The sequence below is a fragment of the Fusarium venenatum genome (assembly GCF_020744135.1).
Source record: "Fusarium venenatum strain MPI-CAGE-CH-0201 chromosome Unknown EDB82scaffold_4, whole genome shotgun sequence".
NCBI lineage: Eukaryota > Fungi > Ascomycota > Sordariomycetes > Hypocreales > Nectriaceae > Fusarium > Fusarium venenatum.
The window spans coordinates 2,094,400-2,115,817 of record NW_027072132.1 but is presented as its reverse complement, the minus strand read 5'-3'; the positions used below and the strand labels follow the sequence as shown (position 1 = coordinate 2,115,817).

The window sequence follows — 21,418 nt, the reverse complement described above, 5'->3', positions numbered from 1 at the left end:
ATGCTTGCTGATTACTTCTTAACTCGAATACTCGTACCTAACTTACTGTACTTGCCTTCGTGGACCGTTGAGCAGCGCGTCACATTTGACATGTCAATAAGCTGAACAAAATAATGGGGACCTCATTGATCGTCACCCGGGCTGTTTCAATTTCGTTAACCAGCATTTGTACCTGCGGCTTGTGACATATAATGCGGCGCTAGTTAGAAGCAACTCCCCGTCCAAAATCTTGACCCACATTGCCGATGCATATTTGCGAATAGTTAGTTGCAGGCTGCAAAGCAAATCACTTTTCCTGGCCTTCCATCATCGCACTCGAAACCGCCCTTGCCACGCCCGCTCAGTTGTCACTGGGTCAATCATTTGATTGAAGTGACTGTATCGACTACCGTTTGGTTTTGGTTTTTTTCCCCTTGCCTCCACCTGCGTCATCAAGTATCCATCATGTCTGTTCCAGCTTCTCAAGCCGCTCGCAAGAAAGTTGTTCACCAACTTGACACTCCCTTTTCCACTGTCTCATGGTAAGTATCTACAAAAAACCATCATCTCATCACCAATGCTGAGGAACCAGGCCGGATATCTCAGCAGAAGACCAAGACACTATTTTGGAACTCCTATGCGAGTAAGTAAAGCCCCGTCAGAAGCCTCTGTATCATTCCAGACAGAGCAGGGCCAGCTTCGAGAAGCAAACATTACTGACAGCCAAAGTTTATTGAGTCCCATTGGTCAATATCGCCAAACACACATCAAGCGATCGAAGGGTAAGCGTGCAGCGCAGAAGGAGAAGGGAGCCAGGAAGATAGGGGATGGCCCGGAACAACCTCCTGCGCCGCCAATTCCTGAGCTCGAAGCCAATATAGATGTTGGATTTAACTCAATTACCCGAAATCTCCAATCATGGTCGTCAAAGGACACTGAGTCTACAGAAGACGAACCTAAAAGGCAGTACTCCATGGTTTTCGTGGCTCGCGGCAACCAGGCTTCAACATTCAATTGCCATTTCCCGCAAATGGTGGGGATAGCATCCAAACAACTCCCTGAGGATGATAAGATTCGTTTGGTTGGTTTTTCTAAGCCCTGCTCTGAGCGCCTGAGCAACTGTCTGGGAGTTCCCAGGGTGTCATCTATAGCTATTTTCAAGGATTCTCCTGGAGTCGGGGGTTTGCAGGAGTTTGTCATGAAGGCAGTGGCGCCAGTGGAGGCATCGTGGCTAAATGCGTCTTCAAGTACACAGTACGTTGCCCCAAAAATCAATGCTATAGAGACTACGATAGGACCCAAACGCGCACGGGTTGAAAAGGTTTGCCCCGACAAGGATTCATGCACGTATCCTTAGGCCTTTTTGGAATTATTTATGCAGCTGCAGATTATTGAGTATTGATAGAGGATTTGTGAGAGGGCGGTCTGATTTCACAGTCTGAGTTGGGTTGGCAGTGGAACTCGGGTCACTTGAATGCCACAGCCAAAAGTTAACCATGGATGACTACAAAGATCTAAGTGAGCTCCGGCTTAAATATATAGATAGATAGGCATATAAGTATCGGCCGTACTGCACTTGGATTATCATATTCCTACCAAAGTCGCCCATATCGCTTATCATATACCTACATACATAGCCGTTTTTTATTCCTTTAGCCTCGAAGTTCCTTTCAGATAACGCCCAGGACCTTTCCTGCAATTATCCTATATCTACCTAGAAAATTCGGTCACTTTGAAACCGGGTGCTGGCCAGCGGAGGCTCATTTTTCTTGCCACTGGCAGGCAGTGTCAAAGCTGTATCTACTAGAACACACTTGCTAATTCAACCGCTATTCTTCTGATATTTGATACCTACTAGGTCCAGGACGGAATTTTCAAATCGATCTCTTCTGCATTGAATACTAGGCAGTCGTATCTTCTTCCTTAGGCTGTTCCTGTCTATGATTATAGGTAGTAGGCATCGACGTTTCTTCACCTTCCCTCCCCCACCCCCCTTCTCTTCCTTTCTTTTCACCACCTTCCATCCCTCCCCCTTGCAGCGTTTTATTATTTCATCCTAAAGCGAGTCAATTCTACCGCATCCATTCATTTTAAAACTTTCACTCTCTCTAGCTACAAGAGACTTTCTATTTCCTCCAGGGCGCAAAGCCAACCACTGCTATCATGGCTGACTCTGGTTACGCCAACACTGGTAACTTGAATGATGCCAAAGAACTCCAGAAAATGTTCAAGGGCCAGACTAGCAGTAACATCACCGCAAAGCCCAGAGGCAAGAGTAAGAGTAAGGGGGGTAACTCGCTTCCCATGAAGCGACGAGGTGGGATACCCCTTGCCATGGCTGACTGATATGCCCATGGACTAATGTCGCATCAGAAGCCTTTCCACATCCGCATCGTGGACCACCACCTACTTCTACCAAGACCAATGTACCCCCTCCCAGCGCCCGCTACTATACGGCCACTCTTTTGTCTGACCCTTTAAAGCGTGCAGCTGGAGCGATTCTAGGGACAGCAACTCTAGCTTTCCTGAGTCGTCAAGACTCAACACCTCAAACGCCTACCGTTCCTGCCCAAAGTTAGTAGTGAGAAGCAAAAGTCCTGCAAGTGGTGCAAAATGCTGATTTGAGGATAGCCGCCAAACCGCCTATCACAGAAAACCAGGCTGTTATCAAGGCTCCTGCGACCGTCTCTACTGGGGAGATAAAGATTGCGAACAAGGAAGAAGAGTCTAAGAAGATAGACGCTAAACCGCCCGTCATGGGGAACCAGGCTCCCACGGCTGTCTCCAGTGGAGAGAGAAAGCAGGTTCCCACGACCATCTCTACTGGGGAGAGAAAGCAGGCTTCTACGGCCGTCTCTATTGTGGAGGCAAAGGTTGTGAACAAGGAAGAAGAGTCTGAGAAGAGCCTCGCAAGCATGTTCTTTTCTCTTATGTCAGGGGATTCCGATGAGGACTCTGACGAAGAATCGCCAGCTGTCAAAGTCAAGGCCGAAGCTGTGAGCAAGTCCGGGACCACTAGTATCATCAGATACTCATCCGACAAGTTGCTGGAGCTGAAGGGAAACCCCCCCTTGGAGACTGAGCATTCCAAGGCCGCAAACACAGTCCCACAGCAAACGCATCAAGGTAAGACCGAGTTATCGCCTAAGGGAATAGCCAACACAAGCCTTCGCCCAGAAGCTCCCGGTTTCATACCATCAGTGACTGCTAAGATGGCTGCCTTTCTGGCAAATGAATCAAACAAGCCAGTTACAACTCGCAAGCCGACAAAAGGGTTGGGTTCGTCTATGTGGGCCAAGTAAAGGGGCATCGCCTTTGCCAAAGGATAAGGGACTGATTGGCATGGCATTGCGGATTTCACATATGGCTGCGAAATGATAGAAAAATGATCATCTGCGAGGAAACACGCCGGGATATCACGGGCTTGGCCTTATGTTGATATCAGAGAAGCCAGAAAGTTTCAGGCTCGGTCGGCTTTGAGGAATTTGACAATTAGGATTCTAGTCTAGGTAGTTCACACCATAGACTATTAACATTTTATCTCAAGGTCACTAAATCCATAACGCACTGCATCCGTTATTCGATTTCTGACGTACCTCGCATTGCAAACCGGTCAGAACGCATCAGTCACCCGAAGACATGCTCGCTCGTCTCTCTCACGACTCAAGAGTAAAACCACATGCAAGTATTATCAAAAACATAAGCACAACGCTGGTATATTTCTACTCATCCAGAAATCTATTCGGATATCCCCTTCTCTAGTATCTTCACGCCCTCTCTCACCTTAGGCGAATAGTGCTTTCTCAACAATTCCCCCTCCCAAACTGTTGCTGCAAAGGGGTTGCTACCCTCAATACTATCACTGATGGGGTTATATCGACCATCACCCTTGCGCTCCTCTGTATCCCAAAGACTTCGGACCTTCTTTGCGTGGGTATGCGCCACATCACTAAGAAGCACAAGGACGGCCTGACACGACTTATCGGGGAGCTGGAGCGCAGCCGTCATGAGCTGTTTGGAGAACGCAGCTAGACGCATAGGCGGCACCGCCCTTACGTTCCAGGGCGGGAGAAGAATGCCGGTTAACGAACGCAGAAGAAGGACCGTTGTTGTTTGTACATTGATCTTAGTAGCTGCGCTGGTTGAGTTGACGGGACGTGTCAACTCGACATCAGGGTTTGTAGAAAGTGTGAGGAGTGTCTTGAAAAGGTGTGTAGTGAAGAACGATAAATCGAGGTGAAGATCGTTGCGTGAGTTGTGAGCGTCTTGACCTTCAAGCAAAGCGAAGGCTGTGACGGTGCAGAGCAGAGCCTCACGGGTCAGGTTGCGCACAGGGACATCATCTTCATCTTCCTCCTCTACTTCTTCCTCTTCATCATCGGGGCCCTTCTCGGCATCCTCTTCACTGTGGCGGATGAGATCCTTCAGCGCCTCAAGAAGATCACCAAAGAAATCCTGGTTGATAAGATGGGCGTACTTGGCCAGACCTTCGAGAACGGCTCCCATGAGATGAGGCATTCGCAACTTCAGAATACGGAAGTAAGTAGCAAAGACGAGCTTCAGAGTCTCCGATTGCATGCGGTCGCGCTCTTCGTAGCTGACAGATGCATCTGCGTTGGCCATGTCCTTGTCGAGCGCCTTTTGCTCCTTGAGCTCCTTGCGATAACGCTTGGTTCTGAATTCGCGCTTCTTCTTTTTGAAAGATCCCTCGGTACTCTCGACGTAATCTTGAGACGCTTTGCCTGAAAATTCGGACAGGAGGCGTAGGCTAAGGAAAAGGTTCACAACGCTCTCGTCAACCTGGTATTCGCGGGCCTTCATCATCTTGGAAAGCAGACCAACGGCATCATTGGATGGTCGACCTTCTTCATCCTCCTTGAACAGCTCACGGAGGGCCTCCAGACACTTGACACCGTCCTGGTTGATTTTGCGTCGGCTGAGCTTGGTGACAAGAATTTTGAGTAGATCTGTTCGGAAGTTGAAGTGTGACACTGATGTAACGAGAGTGCAGGTACAAGTGATAGCGATGCTGGCAAGAGTTGGTCCACCCTTTGACGCCCTTATATCGAGCTTGGAGCATCGAGCAAGTTCTTTGATGTAGTTTTGATATCCTGAAACGAGAGCTTGTTCATACTGCCGTAGAGTTCGCACGTCCTTGGAAAGCTTCTCTCTTGGGCCGTTCTCTTCCTGCGGACGTATCCGGTAGCCAGGGATGACATCCTTGTAGACAGTCATTTGTGTCATGAGGGCGAGCATCTGAATGGCGACAATCCTGGATTGTCCGATCTTGGCAAGTGCCTTGAATGCGCCGACGTGTTCCTCCGGATTCTCGTTCATTTGCGTACCAATCTTGGCCAACTCCTCCTGTGCATCTCGAATCTGCTGAGGCTCAGGGATCTCAGGCTCTTCCTCGACCTCCTCTTCCTCAAACTCTACCTCCTCTTCATCCTCGCGGCCTTCTAGCCATTCGGTGTCGCTTTCAATCGATGCTTCATCATCCTCTTGACCTTCTGCCTGCTCAATTCGACCATCTGCTGTCTTGATAGGTAGTCGGTTGCTCTCCTTTTGCTTCTTGCCCTTGCGCGGGCGCGACTCGTAGTCTTGTTCGAGATCCCAATTCGAAGCGTTCTTGAAGAAAGATTTCTGGGCGCTCTTTGACTCGGCTTGACCTCGAGACTCGTGATCAGAAGAGTTGTGAGCAACCTTTCTCCGTTTTGTGCCGTTGGACGCCATCTTCGCTGATCTTTTCTATAGCACAAAATAACTTGCGCCTGTGGAAGGTTTTGTCGTCTTGTCTTAAAGGTAACTGTTTTTTGCGAAAGTTGATATGTTTAGTGGGGCTGATGGCAGATCGCATTTTGTGATTGGACAAAGCCCAGCTTCACCGCCAAAAAGTTGGACTTTTCTGCCGGACAGAAATGCCCCTCTGCCAGATTATTTTATCGACCAACCGCAGGAATTCATCTGTAGTGTCCAGAATTTGAGTTTGAGTTTGCAGACATTATTCCAGCAATTATGGGCTTTACCAAACCACCCGTGCAGGCGCTCAAATCCGCCAACAAGCTCAAACGAAAGGAGCTCTTTGTTCAGTACAAGAAGCATCAGAATAAGGAGAAACATGAGGAACGACACCGACGCAGAAGGGAAGAGGCAAAGGACCCTGAGCTCAAGGCAGCCCGTCTAGCGAAGCACAAACCTGCTACGATCGACTCGAAGCGAGTATGGGATGATGTCGATGACGATAGCCTAGGCGTGCAGGTGGACCTCGAAAAACTCAAGAGGCGTCGCATTGAAGAGGTTGAGGCAGCAGAGCAGGCCGCTCATGAGGCCGCCATGCTCGCCGACGAGGAGCTGGATGAAGATGACGATGTCGACAGTATGCTGGCTTCCGATGAGGAGATGGACGAGGAACGACAAGCTGCACTGGAAAAGAAGCGAGAGCGTCGCGCACAGCGAGACGACAGTGTCGCGCCGTCCACAGCAAGCACAAATCTCGACTTGACGCCCACCTCACTCGCCCTCAAGTTTCCCTCGCTTTTCACCGATATCCCCGCGCCAGAGCCCAAGGTCCTGGTCACGACATCGCTGAACTCTACTCTGCATGAACAAGCCAATGTTCTTTGCGAGTTCTTCCCCAACAGCTCCTATGTCCCCAGGTCTGCACATCGATACGGTCACAAGTACTCCCTCCGAGAAATCTGCAAATATGCTACAAACCGAGAGTACACGGCTGTTCTTCTTCTCAACGAGGATTCTAAGAAGCCCACAGGCCTTACGGTCGTGCATCTGCCTTCTGGTCCGACATTTCACTTCTCAATCACCAACTGGATCGAGGGTAAGAAGCTCCCCGGCCACGGAAACCCGACAAATCACTACCCCGAGCTTCTGCTCAACAACTTCAAGACCCCTCTGGGTCTGCTGACAGCCAAACTGTTCATGACGCTGTTCCCTCCGAAGCCGGAGTTTCAGGGTCGCCAAGTGACAACACTTCACAACCAGCGCGATTACATCTTTGTGAGACGGCACCGTTATGTTTTCCGTGAAAAGCGAGAGACAGAAAAGAGCATTGTCGGCGCTGATGGAAAGGAAGTCAAGGGCGTGGAGGGTATCCGTGCCGGCTTGCAGGAACTAGGCCCCCGTTTCACCTTGAAGTTGAGGAGAGTCGACAAGGGTATTGGAAGAGCCGGAAGCGACGGTGACGATGCGACACAGTGGCAGTGGAAGGCAAAGATGGAAAAGGACCGCAAGAGATTCAACCTGTAATCGTTTCACTAATGATGACGTGGTAGTCATGGCGTCAGGCGTTCGTAAACTTGAGACGAAAATAGTATAGAAAGACAATAACGAAGTTGATCTAAGAGACCACCGTTGGGCGAATTTGCTAGCATCGACATTACAGTTCATCACATACATGTGTCGATATTATGCAATCGAACTTTGGACGGTTGTCAAGATGCCTTACAACAATTATTACCCAGCTTGCCATAACAACGATAATCCATGCTAAGATAGACATCTTGTGAGCGGACAGGCACTCTGATAGACGATTGATTTCTGTGGGAAATACACAATGAATTAAGGTCGTTGTAATTACGTATACTCAGTCAAGCGATAGCTCAATCAAAGGAATGTCTACACAGTATAATAACCGTTTAGAGGAAGAAGATGAATATAGAGGCAAGGGCATAAAGAGTCAACAGCAAATTCGATATAAATCGAGTAATATGCTAGACTAGATGAACAGATTGGTAGAGGACCGCCGATGTTGTCTCTGGGTTATCTGCTCCTTCGTTGAGAGGGCATACCGAAGTCGTACGTTCTGCGGCATGACATCTTTGATAAATGCATAGGCTTTCCTTTATCCTTTTTGCCTTTTTAATAGCGAAACATTGTCGCCAACTGCGCAGCACTTGGTCGTCGCTTAGACCAAGCACCCATATAGTGATAAATTTGTAATTCATGCTAAGTGTCCAAGAGTTTTCCGAACCGACATTTGACGCCTTGGCAAAGAGATGAGAGGAATGGTCCTAGTGTACCTAATGGAGTACATTATGCCATAATAAAAGTATTCGTTTATGGGTCACACCGTTGGATATTATAACCTAAAATTGACCGTTTTCCAGATTGGCTGATAATAGGGTGCTTGAAGTGGTAAGTTAGTGGAAATTGCTCTCACTGGCCAGATATATATGTTCGACATAGTCGATTAGGATCTGCTAACACCCTCTCATATCTGGTCTCACAGCTTGGATTTCACAATCTGGAGTGTAACACGGCATCAATGTCATATCGAGGGTTAGAGACTGTGGCGTAATGTTCCTCTTCAGGAACGAACGCCACATTTCAGCCAATATCTCCTGGTACTGGTCGCGTGGCGTTGCATCAGTCCCTGGATTTCATGGGAAAGGACTGTAATTTAGAGGTGGGCTAGCAGTCGGGTGCTTCCCTTGGTACCTGTACAGTGAACAGACCACGCTAGACTCCAACGTCTGTCTTGTTTTTAGTGATTTGCCCCTTTGACCTGATTCCGTTGCTCACCACTTCAACAGAAAACTCAACGCGGTGTTTGTTACACAAGGAAAGATATTTGTATCCTCTAGTCGAAACCCGTCTTGGTCGGACTCTTTCATGCGTCCATACACGTCTAATTGCTGAACCCCAGAGTTTTATTCTCCTCTTATATATCCCCTGTCCTCGGACCCATAGGCCGCGGTTCACTTGGTTTGCGACAATTAAAATCCTGGCCGTTCATGACGCACGCAGCTTTGTCTGTAACCCTGTATACTGGATAGCAGCAGAGACTCAGTTTGCCATTACGCTTCATGATTTTTGTTATTATATCATCTCATAACAGTTTTTCAACTTGACTTCAGCATCTTTGCGGTAGCCATGACCGCTTCATCAAATCTACCGGGTGTGAACGGCGACACCAACGGTAAGATACTTCTCCCAGCCTCTCGTCATCTGAGAGCAAGATACAAGCCAATCGCATAAGCACAAACTAACAAATCCTTCCTCAGTCAGGCCAAATGACCATGGTAGACAAAGCGATGTATGGAAGCATGCTCCTGTCCTCATTGGCACTACCAAATTTGAGCCTCGCCCCGATGTTAAGAACATCATGATTACAGGCGGCGCTGGCTTCATGTGAGTTCCGTTCTGACTCGCCGTGCCAAGATCAGCTCCACTGACTATTCGTTTGTTCCTTCTGAAGCGCTTGCTGGGTCGTCCGCCACCTCACTCTGACATATCCACATGCCTACAACATCGTTTCATTCGACAAGCTGGACTACTGTGCTTCTCTTAACAACACTGGCATCCTTAGCGAATCACATAACTTTACCTTCTACAATGGCGATATCACCAATCCTGCTGAAGTTGTTGACTGTATGGAGCGGTACAACATCGATACCGTTCTCCATTTTGCCGCTCAATCCCACGTAGATTTGAGCTTTGGCAACTCTTATGGCTTCACGCATACAAATGTCTATGGGACACATGTTCTACTCGAGAGTGCCAAGAAAGTTGGCATTGGACGCTTCGTCCATGTGTCGACAGATGAAGTCTACGGCGAGGTCAAAGAAGACGACGACGACCTTCTTGAAACTAGCATATTGGCCCCAACAAACCCATATGCTGCCAGCAAAGCAGCGGCTGAGATGTTGGTCCAGTCTTATCAGAAGAGCTTCAAGCTCCCGGCCATTATCGTGCGCAGCAATAACGTATACGGTCCTCACCAATACCCAGAAAGTGAGTCCCCAAGCGGTAAAGGCGGGCCTGATATGCGTACAGTTACTAAATCTTGTCAGAAATAATACCCAAGTTCATATGTCTTTTGAATCGCCAGCGGCCGTTGGTGCTGCATGGGGATGGTTTACCGACACGACGGTATTTGTACGCTGGCGACGCAGCGGATGCCTTCGACACGATTCTGCACAAGGGCCAAATTGGCCAGATTTACAACGTAGGCTCACATGACGAGGTGTCCAATCTAGAACTCTCATCAATGCTTCTCGATCGAATGGAGATCTCACACGACACCCCAGAGCAGCTCCGCAAGTGGATCAAATACACTCGGGACAGGCCCTTCAACGACCGCCGATATGCAGTCGACGGGACCAAGCTAAAACGACTCGGTTGGGAACAGAAGGTATCTATAGATGAGGGCCTCAAGATCACGGTCGATTGGTTTACTCGGTTTGGAGAGTCTTGGTGGGGAGACATCAGCCACGTTCTTACACCCTTTCCTACGGTGAGCGATGGTGAGATGGTTCCAGACGATGCGCGATCAATGCGCGATGAACCACATGACTCGCAAGAAATTCAGCAAGGCAAGCTTCCGGAGCAACAGAAGAAGGAGGATGCCAATGGATGCCGAGACACGAGGAACGGAGACGGCATGAACGGAGTGTACCAAACTAGCGAGCGTCATATCGCTGTTTGATATGATGGCATTAAAGCAGAAAGTCCCGGGTTTAACGCATTTACTAAAGACAAGAGAGAAGAGAAAGACGAGAGGTGCATATTAGATACCAAGCACTGAGATGTTGATGGATAGACGAAGGCTGAAAGATAAGGCAGTGTTCTCTGCGAATTTAGAGATTTCTATAATAAAGATTTTTGGTTTATCTTTGGGTACATATTAATGTACATTTGCTGAAGGGGGGCAGAGGGAGTACGCACATAGATTATGATCTAGCGATATCTATTCGACAACACATTCATTTGTCAACAATATTGAGATATTTACGGACGGTTTCCTACTGCGTATAAGAACGCTGTACCATCAACTTGCTCACTATGTGTGATCGTAGGAACACGATGCAACATACATAGCCAATGGGGGAGATTTTATGACGACCTCTCCTGCATGATACATCGCCAGTCAGAAGCCAAAACGAGGCCAGTCAGGGGTCAATGGCAAGGTCGACGTTTCCATGGCCCCGGTATCTTCCCCGTCAGTTCCTACCTACGTATGCAGAGCAATACAATGCCAACACAGCATACATACCAGCAAGACCAGGCCAGCGGGTCGGGGAGACGAGTGAACTATTCCGCGGCGGCGGTCCGACAGTCTAAAACTCTGACAGCGCATAGAAAGAAAGGACCTGCGCGGTGAAGTTGGTTTCGCTCCGTTTAGCGAATAGGATCTCGGCGGGACGATCCTTTTTAGATGGATGCCCAACATTAAGCCGACCAACCTGCCGGGAATGTGGAAAACGTTTTCCGCTACCTGTGGTGGTACATGTGCTCTGTAGTATTATAGGTCCATCTCCGTACGTACCGTAACATACGATTCAAGTTTGGTGTTTGCAACGGAACTTTTGTCTAACTGCCGAGATACTGATAGACGGATGGATCTAATGCGAGGTAAGGTATGGAGGTGAATGCTGGTTAGAGTTTGCACTATGCGGAGAATGAAGAGAATCAATCACTTGAAAACAGGTTCGGATTTTCAAGTGACACTACTGACAATGAACGAACACAGGGGAGACACTAAAGAATTTGACAGGGCGGGACAGATTGAACTGGTGATAAGGGTCGAACAGCTACTAACCTACTAACCGAACCTAGTAGCTTTGTTGTTGGCACTAAGTCGACCATTCAGGAGAGGGCCTAGGGGAACGGGCCGCTTCGAGATCGATGGAAGCAAGTTGAATGTTGACAACCAACAACAATTCGCCATCTAACAAGCTGTAATGTCAACTAATAGCATTCTGGCCTGATCCTGTACCCAAAACGACGCTGAATCATCGTCAAAAACGGAGTCTGAATGCACAGTAGATACGGCACATGCTAACTATCCTAGTTCTCTTCTACGTTTTTAAATCCTTGGCCTAATGGGACGTTTTCTTTCCGAACAGGGTGGAGGTGGATAACTTATCCTGGTAAAGCATGACACGAGAGAATGGGGATGCGGGTAATTGTTTATCAAAGCAATTGTCTTCTTTTTATTTGTGGCATTGTATGTATATTCGAGAAACACCATCAATCAGTTATCAACTCCTTCTGGTGATGCATACTCTTGACGCCCTCACATACCTACATAAGTAGTTACGTATCAATCAATCAACTTCAACTCCATAACCCTTGGAACGCTAGACTTGGTGAATGGTGACCCGCAGCTCTAGTTTGGCAGTCAGTCAGTCCTATGATCCTCAATTAAGTCTAGTTTCTGTTGCAACCCCGAACCGACTGTTCGTTCCCTGGCCGTTTAAACGGATACTGCTGCGTTGCACCACTCCACCGCCGTGGGATGATGGGTCAGGTTTTTTCTCCCGTGATGGAGGAGGGTTAACTTTCTCAGGCCTCACAAAGATCGAGGTTGTCTGTAAAACAAAAGGCCTCGGTTGGGCTGGAATCCGTCGTGACAGCCCTGCAAGCTTCGATGTGGTAGTACGCACTTCAAGCTCGGAAGCCATAAAGGGTTACACCAGCACTAGATGTAAAACATACCTGGACTACTGTACCTTAGAAAGCGTAGGTGACCGTTCGATAGTGTACAAAGGCTTGTGGTCCAGGCCTTACCATACCTAGCTATACCACCGTTTTCTAACGTCGGAGCAACTTCAAGCCGAGAATAGATCACATTAAATACCGTACAGGACGGAAACACGAACATTAATCGTGCAACGTCGCTATATTATAAACATACTATAGTATAGGTACGGAGTTGAGCTGAGGAATGGATAAACCTCTCCACAGTTTGGTGGTCGACACCGTTGACTCGCAATTTAGTGACAGTAAAAGGCAAAAAGGCCGTTGGAGAGATGCAACGTTTGACAATACATACAGTAGTACACAAGAGCACACAGATACATGCAATCCAATTGGCTTATCTGAGGGAATATACTTTACATGGTCATCACGGTCTTCCCGCTGCCATACGTACATTGCCAAGCCAGTCTCTCGGTACTGTACAGTACTGTATTGGGCATTATGTACGTAGACAATGCAGCAAGGGATGACTTCTTGTCATGATACTTTCGAATCAATCAAGGTGGTAAGCACTATAATGTATAGCTGGCTACATGGTTGGGTTTCCAGTACAGCAAGCCTGCATGAAACATGCCGTGTCCACTACCCAGCAACTTCAACGCCAATTCGATCAAGAAACAGGCGTTATTAGGTAGTTAGCCTAACAGCTTGACTGACTTGTGACTGCAAATTACCTGACCGCAAACGTTTGTCGACCGGCCGGCATATCCCTGCCCTCTCTGCAGCGTAGCACTCCCTTGCTCCCGATCCTTGGATCACTTCCTCCACTTGCTGTGCTCCTCCACCCCAATTCGTGAGGAGCAAGAGAGCCTCGAGCTTCGAGACTATCTCTATTGGTCCCAGCAAGTTTGCTAGCTACAGTAGCTCGTCCTCCTTGCTTCTCCCCGGCTTATCCTTCAGACTGGGACTGGGACTGGAACTGGGACTGTCAATGGAGTCATTGTCTTTTCCGATTAACCAACTTGAGGTGTTGGGCTCTTTTCCCGCTCTTGCCTAATACTTTGATCAATGTCTTGACTATCCCACAAACATACCATATACATTTACTCTCTTATCCTGGTTATCCTCGACGGGTCCCTTTCCCGAAGACACTCTTGAGCCCTGATCCACGTTAACTTGACCAGTCTCCACTGGGCTCACGGACCTTTACCAATCCCCAGGTCCTCCTTCTTTAAGTCTTGGGTCCTCCACTCACTCATTCGTTCCCCTAGGCTCTTTTCCACAGCCTGTACTTATCCTAATTAATTGCTTTGTCTTTTCCGTTTGCGCTTCTACTTCAATCAAACACTTCGACTGCTCTTTGGGCTTTTCTTTTCCCGTGTGACGCTCGACAAGGACGACAGCATTACCAACTCGCCTACTATCATCAAACCTCCATCATAGCAGTAAGCATCAACCCAAACTTTGTCGCCCGCGCCGCTCGTTTCAGCCTCATTCTCCGAATTTAAGTCATGTCGCTAGTCATTGTCGCCTCCACCAGACTACGATAGTGCTGTTGTTGTTTTTGTTGCTTTTACCGCCATCTTCCTACATTTTATCTATTCTCTAGACGCCCATGGCCAAAAAGCGACGGTGCAAACCACGCAAGGGAACACCAGCACGTCACAACCAATCTCAGACGAGCACCATGTCCTCGGAGGACTCGTACGCTGTACAGAGCGGCCGACAATCCAGCGACGGGACACCAAGTGAGCATGCCAACAGTGACGGAAATAATACAGCCATGACCAGTATCGTGGGAACAGACGAGGAGCCTCATCATCACAATGACTCCGACCTCGATGAAGATGTTGACGAAGACGACATGATATCCATATACCCTGCCTCACAATACCCTGGAGTTTCTGCAGCCCATCAAGTTGAGACTCCATTCTCTCCGGACTCATATGCGGAAGACTTAGATATGTATGCAATAATGTCCCATTTTCGTCTTGTTCTTCTGCCATTTACTGACCTTGTTCTTAGGGCTGCATCAACACGATCATTATGGGCCCAAGATCTTGACTATAAAGAAATTCACGGCCGACGTTACTGTCGTGAATATTATATGCCAAACGACGACATCGAGCAATGGCGAATGGCTATACAACATCAAGTATTTATGCACGTACTCGACGGCGGGCTCACCCTTGCTCCGATCCAGAACCCCAGCCATATTCTCGATGTCGGTACAGGTACGGGTGAATGGGCGATCAAGATGGCCGAGCTACAACCGCAATGCGAGGTTGTGGGAACCGACATCGCTGCGATAGCGGAAACCAAGAGCGTGCCTATGAACGTATTTTTCGAAATCGAGGACGCAGAAGATTGGGACCGCCACCCGGATATATACGACTTGATTCACTTTCGACTAATGGAGGGCGCATTCCGGAATTGGAGCTTCGTGTACGACAATACTTACTTCTCCCTGAAACCCGGTGGTTGGATTGAGGTGCAAGACTTTGTCAGCGCTGAAGGTTTCATTCAATTTCTTTCACAGTTCCCAGACAACTCTCCCATGCATGAACTTCTGAGGGATCTCGAAATAGCTTCTGAAAAATCAGGACGCCCAAGAGGCACATATCATCTCGAGCCACGGTTACTGATGGATGCAGGATTTGTTGACGTCCGAGTAACAGAATACTCTATCCCTATTACAGTTGCCGAGGCGTCTGCGGGCAAAATCTGGCTCATCTCTTGCTTGGACGGCCTAGAAGCTCATTGCTTGCGACTTTTGACAGAGTATATGGACTGGGACCCTGAAAAGTGCAAACAAGCCTGCGAGGCGGCTGCGCGAGACTTGGCAAACGCTGCTAAAGACCCTATAAAATCAAAGGGTCTTCAGATTAAGATGCGTATCATTATTGGCAGAAAGCCCATGGATGCGCCCCGTACAGATCTGGCGGAACTCCTTGGGAGATGCCACTCGCCGGCTACAGAGCTTAACGGCGATTGTTCCAACCCTACGCTTCATGCGAACGACCATACGACTGCTGGGCGGAGCTAGACGGCAATATAACTATTTCATCATGAGGATACGAAAAACCATTAATCCTTGGTTTTTGGCAACTCTTCTTTAGGGATAAGGGGTGGCGCAGATGCTTTGTAGGGCGGCGTTTGAACGGATGACGACCCGATCTCTTGCATTTACTTGTACATTCTTCAGCAGTTGATCAGGGTGGCTGTTCTTTTTATTGTTCTTTTATTTTACTTTAAGATACACACGGGTGGCGCTTTGGTGTAACAAAACTTGTTACAGTCTTTTAGCTGTTTGGAGCAAGGTTTGCAATCAGTTCATAAATTGATTGGAAAAATAGTTAAAATGATTAGAGAGAATAACAAGATATATGTGTACATATTGGTGCACTGGTTACATTATTTTTTTATTAGTAGTAAACCAAATATTAGGTGGTGATTACTACTAATGTACCTGGGATATATGTATCTGACATTGAGGTTTTGTCTAACAGCGATAGGTGATGTAATGTTTTGTTTGACTGTTCTTAACACAAGTTCGGTAATTTAGCTGCCTTATCGCCCAAGACCAGCTGCCTATCGTGGTGCACCCACGTTCATTAAGGTGGGGAGCTCCCGTACAGGGCCCTTGCCAACCACCGACACTTCGTCACCAACACCAACACCGACTATCTCAATCCCATCAACAAGCCAGCTCCAACCACCTGGAGTCGGGATCCAGCCTTAACTAACATCTGTCTCATCGTGCGCAAAACCCAAGATCCCTTCTCATTTTCCCTGGCCTTCGAACATGCGCCTGTGAAACCGATACACAATGGCCCTGAATCTACAAGACGGCTTCGATGCCGCCAATGGCGTCTCAGACCTCGAAGAGCCCATCTTTACCATAGAGGGTGTTCAGTTGCAGTTCTCAGTGGCCGCCGATTTTGTTGCGGCGCAGGTTGCCAACAATGTTATTGTCCTCGCCCTCTCCAACGGACGAATCCTCCGAATCGATCTGGAACGACCCGAAGACATTGATGGTAGGAGACTCATATGCATTGTGTCAGACGGTCCAAATAACTAATGGTGTGTTTTTCGTGGTAGATATCGATTTGCCCAAGAAGCCATCCGAGATTGGCATGATCCGGCGCATGTTTCTTGACCCAACAGCTTCACACCTTATCGTTTGTACCACGCTCGGCGAGAACTATTACCTTCATTCCCAGTCAAAACATCCTAGGCCACTTGGACGTCTCCGTGGCGTTTCCATCGAAAGTGTGGCATGGAACCCTTCGTTACCTACAGCGTCGACACGAGAGATATTGATCGGAGCATCCGATGGCAATATTTACGAGGCTTTCATCGAGACATCCAAGGAGTTTTACAAGAAGGAAATGAAGCATTTGAAGAACCTGCACAAATTACCAGATGGACCGATCACGGGATTATGGGTTGACAACCTCCAAAACAACAAATCAGACCTTCGAAGGGTAGTAATAGCTACGCAAACGCGCCTGTTTCACCTGGTAGGAAGGATAGGGTATGGACACGACGGTTCGGGGTCAGTTTATACAAGACTATTTGAGTCGGAGCAACCTGTTGTTCACGAACTGTCGCGGACCACTTCCGGAGCCCCTTCATGCCTGGCGGTGTCTCCTGACGCTCCCGACTCTGGACCATACGACGACGACGTCCCCGACCGAGCATATGCTTGGCTATCCTACCAGGGTGTGTTTCATGGAAAGCTCTCAAATACACCTGCAGACAGCAACCTCGGCAGCAAGGTCTTTTCAGAATCGAAAATGCTGTCCAAGGCACAGATTCTTTCCCCCGATGAAAGCGAGAGGCGAATTACAACTACAGAAGCCATCGATGCCATCGCACTCACGCAGTGGCATATTGTGCACCTGGTTGGAGGGCGTGTAATCACGACAAATCGACTCACAGGGAAGATGGTCTCTGAACATAACGTTATTGGCCAGGGACAGAAAGCCATAGGCTTCTCCGTGGATATGCAGAAGAACACATTTTGGCTGTTTACTTCAGAGGAGATCTTTGAGATTGTGGTTCGAGACGAGGAGCGCAATATTTGGGAAATCATGACCAAATTGCATCAGTTCGAGCCGGCCCTGCAACATGCCCGAACACCCCTGCAAAAAGAAATAGTTGCGGCTGCGTATGGTGATCATCTGGCCAGCAAAGGCCACTGGATTGAGGCTGCTACAGTGTACGGACGCAGTAATAAGCCATTCGAAGATATTGCTCTGAGCATTATTGACAACAACCAGCCAGATGCCTTGAGGAAGTTCTTACTAACAAAGTTGGGTTCGCTCAAAAAGCCGGCTATGATGCAGAGGATGATGATCGCGGGCTGGTTGATAGAGGTGTTTATGTCCAAGCTCAACTCGCTTGATGATACTATAAATACACAGGCTGAGCCATCGGAGAATGTGAACTCGACCGAATCACAGAAGCTGCTCGAGTCCGTAAGGAAAGAGTTTAGGGATTTCGTTGACAAGTACAAAGGCGATCTCGACCGGAGGATGGTGTACGATGTCGTTAGCAGCCATGGTCGCGAAGGAGAGCTCCTTTACTTTGCGAATGCTGTCAACGACTATAATTATGTTCTATCCTATTGGGTTCAACGGGAGAGGTGGAGCGAGGTTCTGAACGTTCTCAAGAAGCAGACGGATCCCGATGTCTTTTACCGGTATAGCAGCGTGCTGATGACATATGTTGCGCCAGAGCTGGTTGAGATCCTGATGAGACACTCTGATCTGAAACCCAGGAATCTAATCCCTGCTTTCCTCGAGTACAACCGGACGTTCACCGGTGGTCCGAATGCCCAGAACCAAGCGATAAGATATCTCAACTATGCGGTTTATCAACTCAACTCAAAGGACGCGGCTGTACACAACACTTTGGTCTCGATCTACGCTTCTCACCCTTCAAAGGATGAGTCTGGACTTTTGTCATACTTGCAGGCCCAAGGAGACGAGCCTCGCTATGATCCTGACTTTGCCCTTCGACTATGCATCCAGCATCACCGAACACTATCATGCGTACATATATATACAAGCATGGGACAATACCTTCAAGCAGTTGACTTGGCTTTGTCTCACGGCGAGGTTGAGCTGGCAGCTGTCATTGCGGATCGGCCAATGTCGAACCCACAGCTGCGTAAACGATTATGGCTTGCGGTCGCTCGAAAGGTCATTTCTCAATCAAATGGGATCAAGACAGCGATTGAGTTTCTCAAGCGATGCGACTTGCTCAAAATTGAGGACTTGATACCTTTCTTCCCTGATTTTGTTGTCATTGACGATTTCAAGGAGGAGATCTGTGCCGCGCTTGAAGATTACAGCCGCAACATTGATAACCTGAAGAAGGAAATGGATGAATCGTCGCAAACCGCTACCAATATCAAGGTTGATATTGCCGCGCTCGACCATCGTTACGCAATCGTGGAGCCTGGGGAGAAGTGTTATACTTGCGGATTACCCCTATTGAGCCGACAGTTCTTCGTCTTTCCTTGTCAACACGCATTCCACTCTGACTGCTTAGGACGAAAGGTACTTGAGCAGGCAGGTGTCGGAAAGTCATCGCGCATTAGGGAACTCCAGACACAGATACAAAAGGGTTTGGTCAGCGGTGCGCAGAGGGAGACGGTTGTTGCAGAACTGGACGCTCTCGTTGCGTCTGCTTGGTAAGTTACTGTTCACTTGTATAACTTCATAGCTAACTTTGTGCAGTATTCTTTGCAGTGATCTGGCCATCAAGAGAATCGATGAGCCTTTTATCACACATAATGATAACGTCAACGAATGGGTGTTATAAGAGGAGGAGATTAGGTCATGAAAGAAGAAAGCATGTAGTTTATGAATGTCTTGTCATGGTCTTAGATCTGCAGATACCCCGCAACGTTGGTTCAGTACAATGGAAAGCAGACTTGATTTATGACATAGTGCCGGGACTAATTCTCACGAATTCAGTGTACAGTGTGACAGGCTGTACAGTAACCCCTCCAAACATATCCACTACGCTTCTTAATGGGTATGCTGGCGACAGCCGCATGCCTGAATAACCCTCGCTCTGACATCTCAGTATCGGCACTCTGCAGCCTCTGTGGAACGGGTGAGCATGAGGATAGAGACAATGACACCATATAGACCGAGAACTTCTGCAAAAATGAGGATGAGAACCATGCCGATATAGAGACGTGGTTGTTGCGAACTGGCACGGACTGAGAAAGTGTAAGTTGTCAATGGTGCTTATCTAGGTTCAGAGAGTGAACGTACCTCCAGCATCACCCACGATGCCAATAGCAAAACCAGCGGCCATACCACACAGTCCGACAGAGATACCAGCTCCAAGCTGCAGGAAAGCTGTGTGGATAGGCATCCTCTCTTTAATGTTGTTGGACGTGATGACGCTTGCGACAAGTCCGTATATGGACAGGATCTGGGCCATGATGGCACATAGTCTATCTTTTGTCAGCTGGTTGCATTAGGACATATCTATGCCAGTTACTCGTACGTGTTCTGCATCAGCATGTCCGGGCGAAGAATGCCGGATTGAAAGATGGCGCCTGCGGACTTTGCGGTACCGTAGGATGCCCCGAAGGTGGTGAAGACGATGGAACATGCGCAGCCTATGGCGCCAAAGAAAGACTGCGAGTATCATGTCATTAAAAGATCGGTTCAGTAAAATAAAGTATAACTTACAGCATACATTGGACTAAACAAGTGGTGTTGATGTCAGTTGGGGGCGTCTATAAGTCAGGGCATATGCCATACCAACGGTCCATATTTGCGATAAGCTCAGCATCCATCTTGGCCGTTGAAGGTTATAGTTAAAGATATTACAGTTGATAGATGATGAATTGTTAACCATGCGAGCGGAAGTATGATTGCAAATCTAGATTTATACTCATATACAGACGATTACAAAAGTAAGCTTATGTAAAAGGTGTATGTACATAACCCAATTCAATGCCATGTCATCCATTCCATGCCTCAAAGGATTTCAGCCGCAGAATAAGGCAGCAACCTTGATCTATCTAGATACAAGTCACTAGGCAACTACAGATTTCTTGGTTAGTGATGCATCGTGGCTTTCGTTTGTTGACGTAGCTTGGATAGGCAGCTAAATAAGATTGATTGTGAGTGGTTAGTGGTGAGCGTTGTGAGTAGTAGGATGATTTCAATGAAGTAGACTGTATGCCAAGATTAAGAGGCCTCAGATGAGTGAGTACTTGATGATGGTCAATGTTGACCTGTTCAGGAGAGTATCTCATGGTCTTGATGAAGGTAATGTCCGTCGGGATGCGGACGTTGAGTCTTGGCAACGCTTTGTGAAACCAACGTTGTCACGATGTGGTGCTTTTAGACATATGGTAATAGTAAATGAGTTATTTTTTGGGTAATTCAAGTAACAACAGTGTTCGATATACGTGTATCGGAAGGTATTGACGATTTATGCCCACGATGGATAAACAGATTGATCATGATAGAGACATATTCGACTACCCTAAAGTTGGTATCAAGATAAAGAACAAGCCAACATAAAGTGGATGATGGTCCATTTAAAAGACGATGCGTTGTATATTGTGTCAAGCATGATTTGGAATCGATGGGTTATCTACTATGAATGTTTGCCTCCGTTGATAATCGGAAGTTCGGCATCGCCAGCCATGGGAGGTTGTCGTCAGCAAAATTGGCGCGTGGTTCAATCCCTGTTTTAACATGATTCAACGATTTAAGAAGTTGGTCTTTGTTTGAATATATACGCAGCGGTTGATGTTCTGACCATCGTCAGTTTCTTTCTCTGGGCAATTGTATTTTTGGTGTTCTAATTAATCATTGCATTGAAGGAGCCTCCCACGTCATGTCATTTAGCTAACTTGACGCCGTAAGTAAACGTTTCATACAGAGGAGAGACTAGGGTACCTAGGTTATCTATTAATAATTCTGCACCAGACCATAGACTACCCCGGATATTCCGT

General features: G+C 47.7%; 8 protein-coding genes across 8 annotated transcripts; 6 read left to right on the top strand and 2 right to left on the bottom strand.

The window, feature by feature from the left end:
- Positions 1-6: 6 nt before the first annotated feature.
- On the top strand, positions 7-1,778 carry EDB82DRAFT_512906 (uncharacterized protein). The gene is made up of 3 exons (XM_025737550.2): positions 7-521; positions 572-622; positions 709-1,778. The coding sequence occupies exons 1-3, from the start codon at positions 445-447 to the stop codon at positions 1,334-1,336; spliced, it is 756 nt and encodes a 251-aa protein (XP_025592400.1). The 5' UTR covers positions 7-444; the 3' UTR covers positions 1,337-1,778.
- EDB82DRAFT_512903 (uncharacterized protein) lies at positions 1,760-3,539 on the top strand. Its single transcript, XM_065608927.1, has 4 exons — positions 1,760-2,296; positions 2,353-2,405; positions 2,463-2,553; positions 2,611-3,539. Exons 1-4 carry the CDS (start codon positions 2,143-2,145, stop codon positions 3,279-3,281), a joined length of 969 nt encoding a protein of 322 aa, XP_065463265.1. The 5' UTR covers positions 1,760-2,142; the 3' UTR covers positions 3,282-3,539.
- Positions 3,540-3,679: 140 nt separating this feature from the next.
- On the bottom strand, positions 3,680-5,781 carry EDB82DRAFT_512902 (nucleolar complex-associated protein-domain-containing protein). Its single transcript, XM_025737548.2, has one exon. It carries the CDS (start codon positions 5,710-5,712, stop codon positions 3,718-3,720), a length of 1,995 nt encoding a protein of 664 aa, XP_025592398.2. The 5' UTR covers positions 5,713-5,781; the 3' UTR covers positions 3,680-3,717.
- Positions 5,782-5,920: 139 nt separating this feature from the next.
- On the top strand, positions 5,921-7,582 carry EDB82DRAFT_512901 (anticodon-binding protein). Its single transcript, XM_025737547.2, has one exon. It carries the CDS (start codon positions 5,995-5,997, stop codon positions 7,240-7,242), a length of 1,248 nt encoding a protein of 415 aa, XP_025592397.1. The 5' UTR covers positions 5,921-5,994; the 3' UTR covers positions 7,243-7,582.
- Positions 7,583-8,595: 1,013 nt separating this feature from the next.
- Positions 8,596-10,636, top strand: EDB82DRAFT_300869 (uncharacterized protein). Its single transcript, XM_025737546.2, has 4 exons — positions 8,596-8,914; positions 9,000-9,126; positions 9,194-9,729; positions 9,789-10,636. Exons 1-4 carry the CDS (start codon positions 8,869-8,871, stop codon positions 10,421-10,423), a joined length of 1,344 nt encoding a protein of 447 aa, XP_025592396.1. The 5' UTR covers positions 8,596-8,868; the 3' UTR covers positions 10,424-10,636.
- Positions 10,637-14,360: 3,724 nt separating this feature from the next.
- EDB82DRAFT_512894 (S-adenosyl-L-methionine-dependent methyltransferase) lies at positions 14,361-15,928 on the top strand. Its single transcript, XM_065608926.1, has one exon. It carries the CDS (start codon positions 14,381-14,383, stop codon positions 15,461-15,463), a length of 1,083 nt encoding a protein of 360 aa, XP_065463264.1. The 5' UTR covers positions 14,361-14,380; the 3' UTR covers positions 15,464-15,928.
- Positions 15,929-16,246: 318 nt separating this feature from the next.
- On the top strand, positions 16,247-19,251 carry EDB82DRAFT_529225 (Pep3/Vps18/deep orange family-domain-containing protein; the record flags this gene model as incomplete). The annotated part of the gene is made up of 3 exons (XM_025737544.1): positions 16,247-16,454; positions 16,519-19,120; positions 19,167-19,251. The coding sequence occupies 3 exons, from the start codon at positions 16,247-16,249 to the stop codon at positions 19,249-19,251; spliced, it is 2,895 nt and encodes a 964-aa protein (XP_025592394.1).
- A 68-nt stretch (positions 19,252-19,319) lies between these two features.
- Positions 19,320-20,332, bottom strand: EDB82DRAFT_300802 (V-ATPase proteolipid subunit C-like domain-containing protein). The gene is made up of 5 exons (XM_025737543.2): positions 20,211-20,332; positions 20,139-20,151; positions 19,951-20,084; positions 19,713-19,897; positions 19,320-19,657 (listed from the first exon to the last, which is right to left on the bottom strand). Exons 1-5 carry the CDS (start codon positions 20,243-20,245, stop codon positions 19,515-19,517), a joined length of 510 nt encoding a protein of 169 aa, XP_025592393.2. The 5' UTR covers positions 20,246-20,332; the 3' UTR covers positions 19,320-19,514.
- Positions 20,333-21,418: the final 1,086 nt, after the last annotated feature.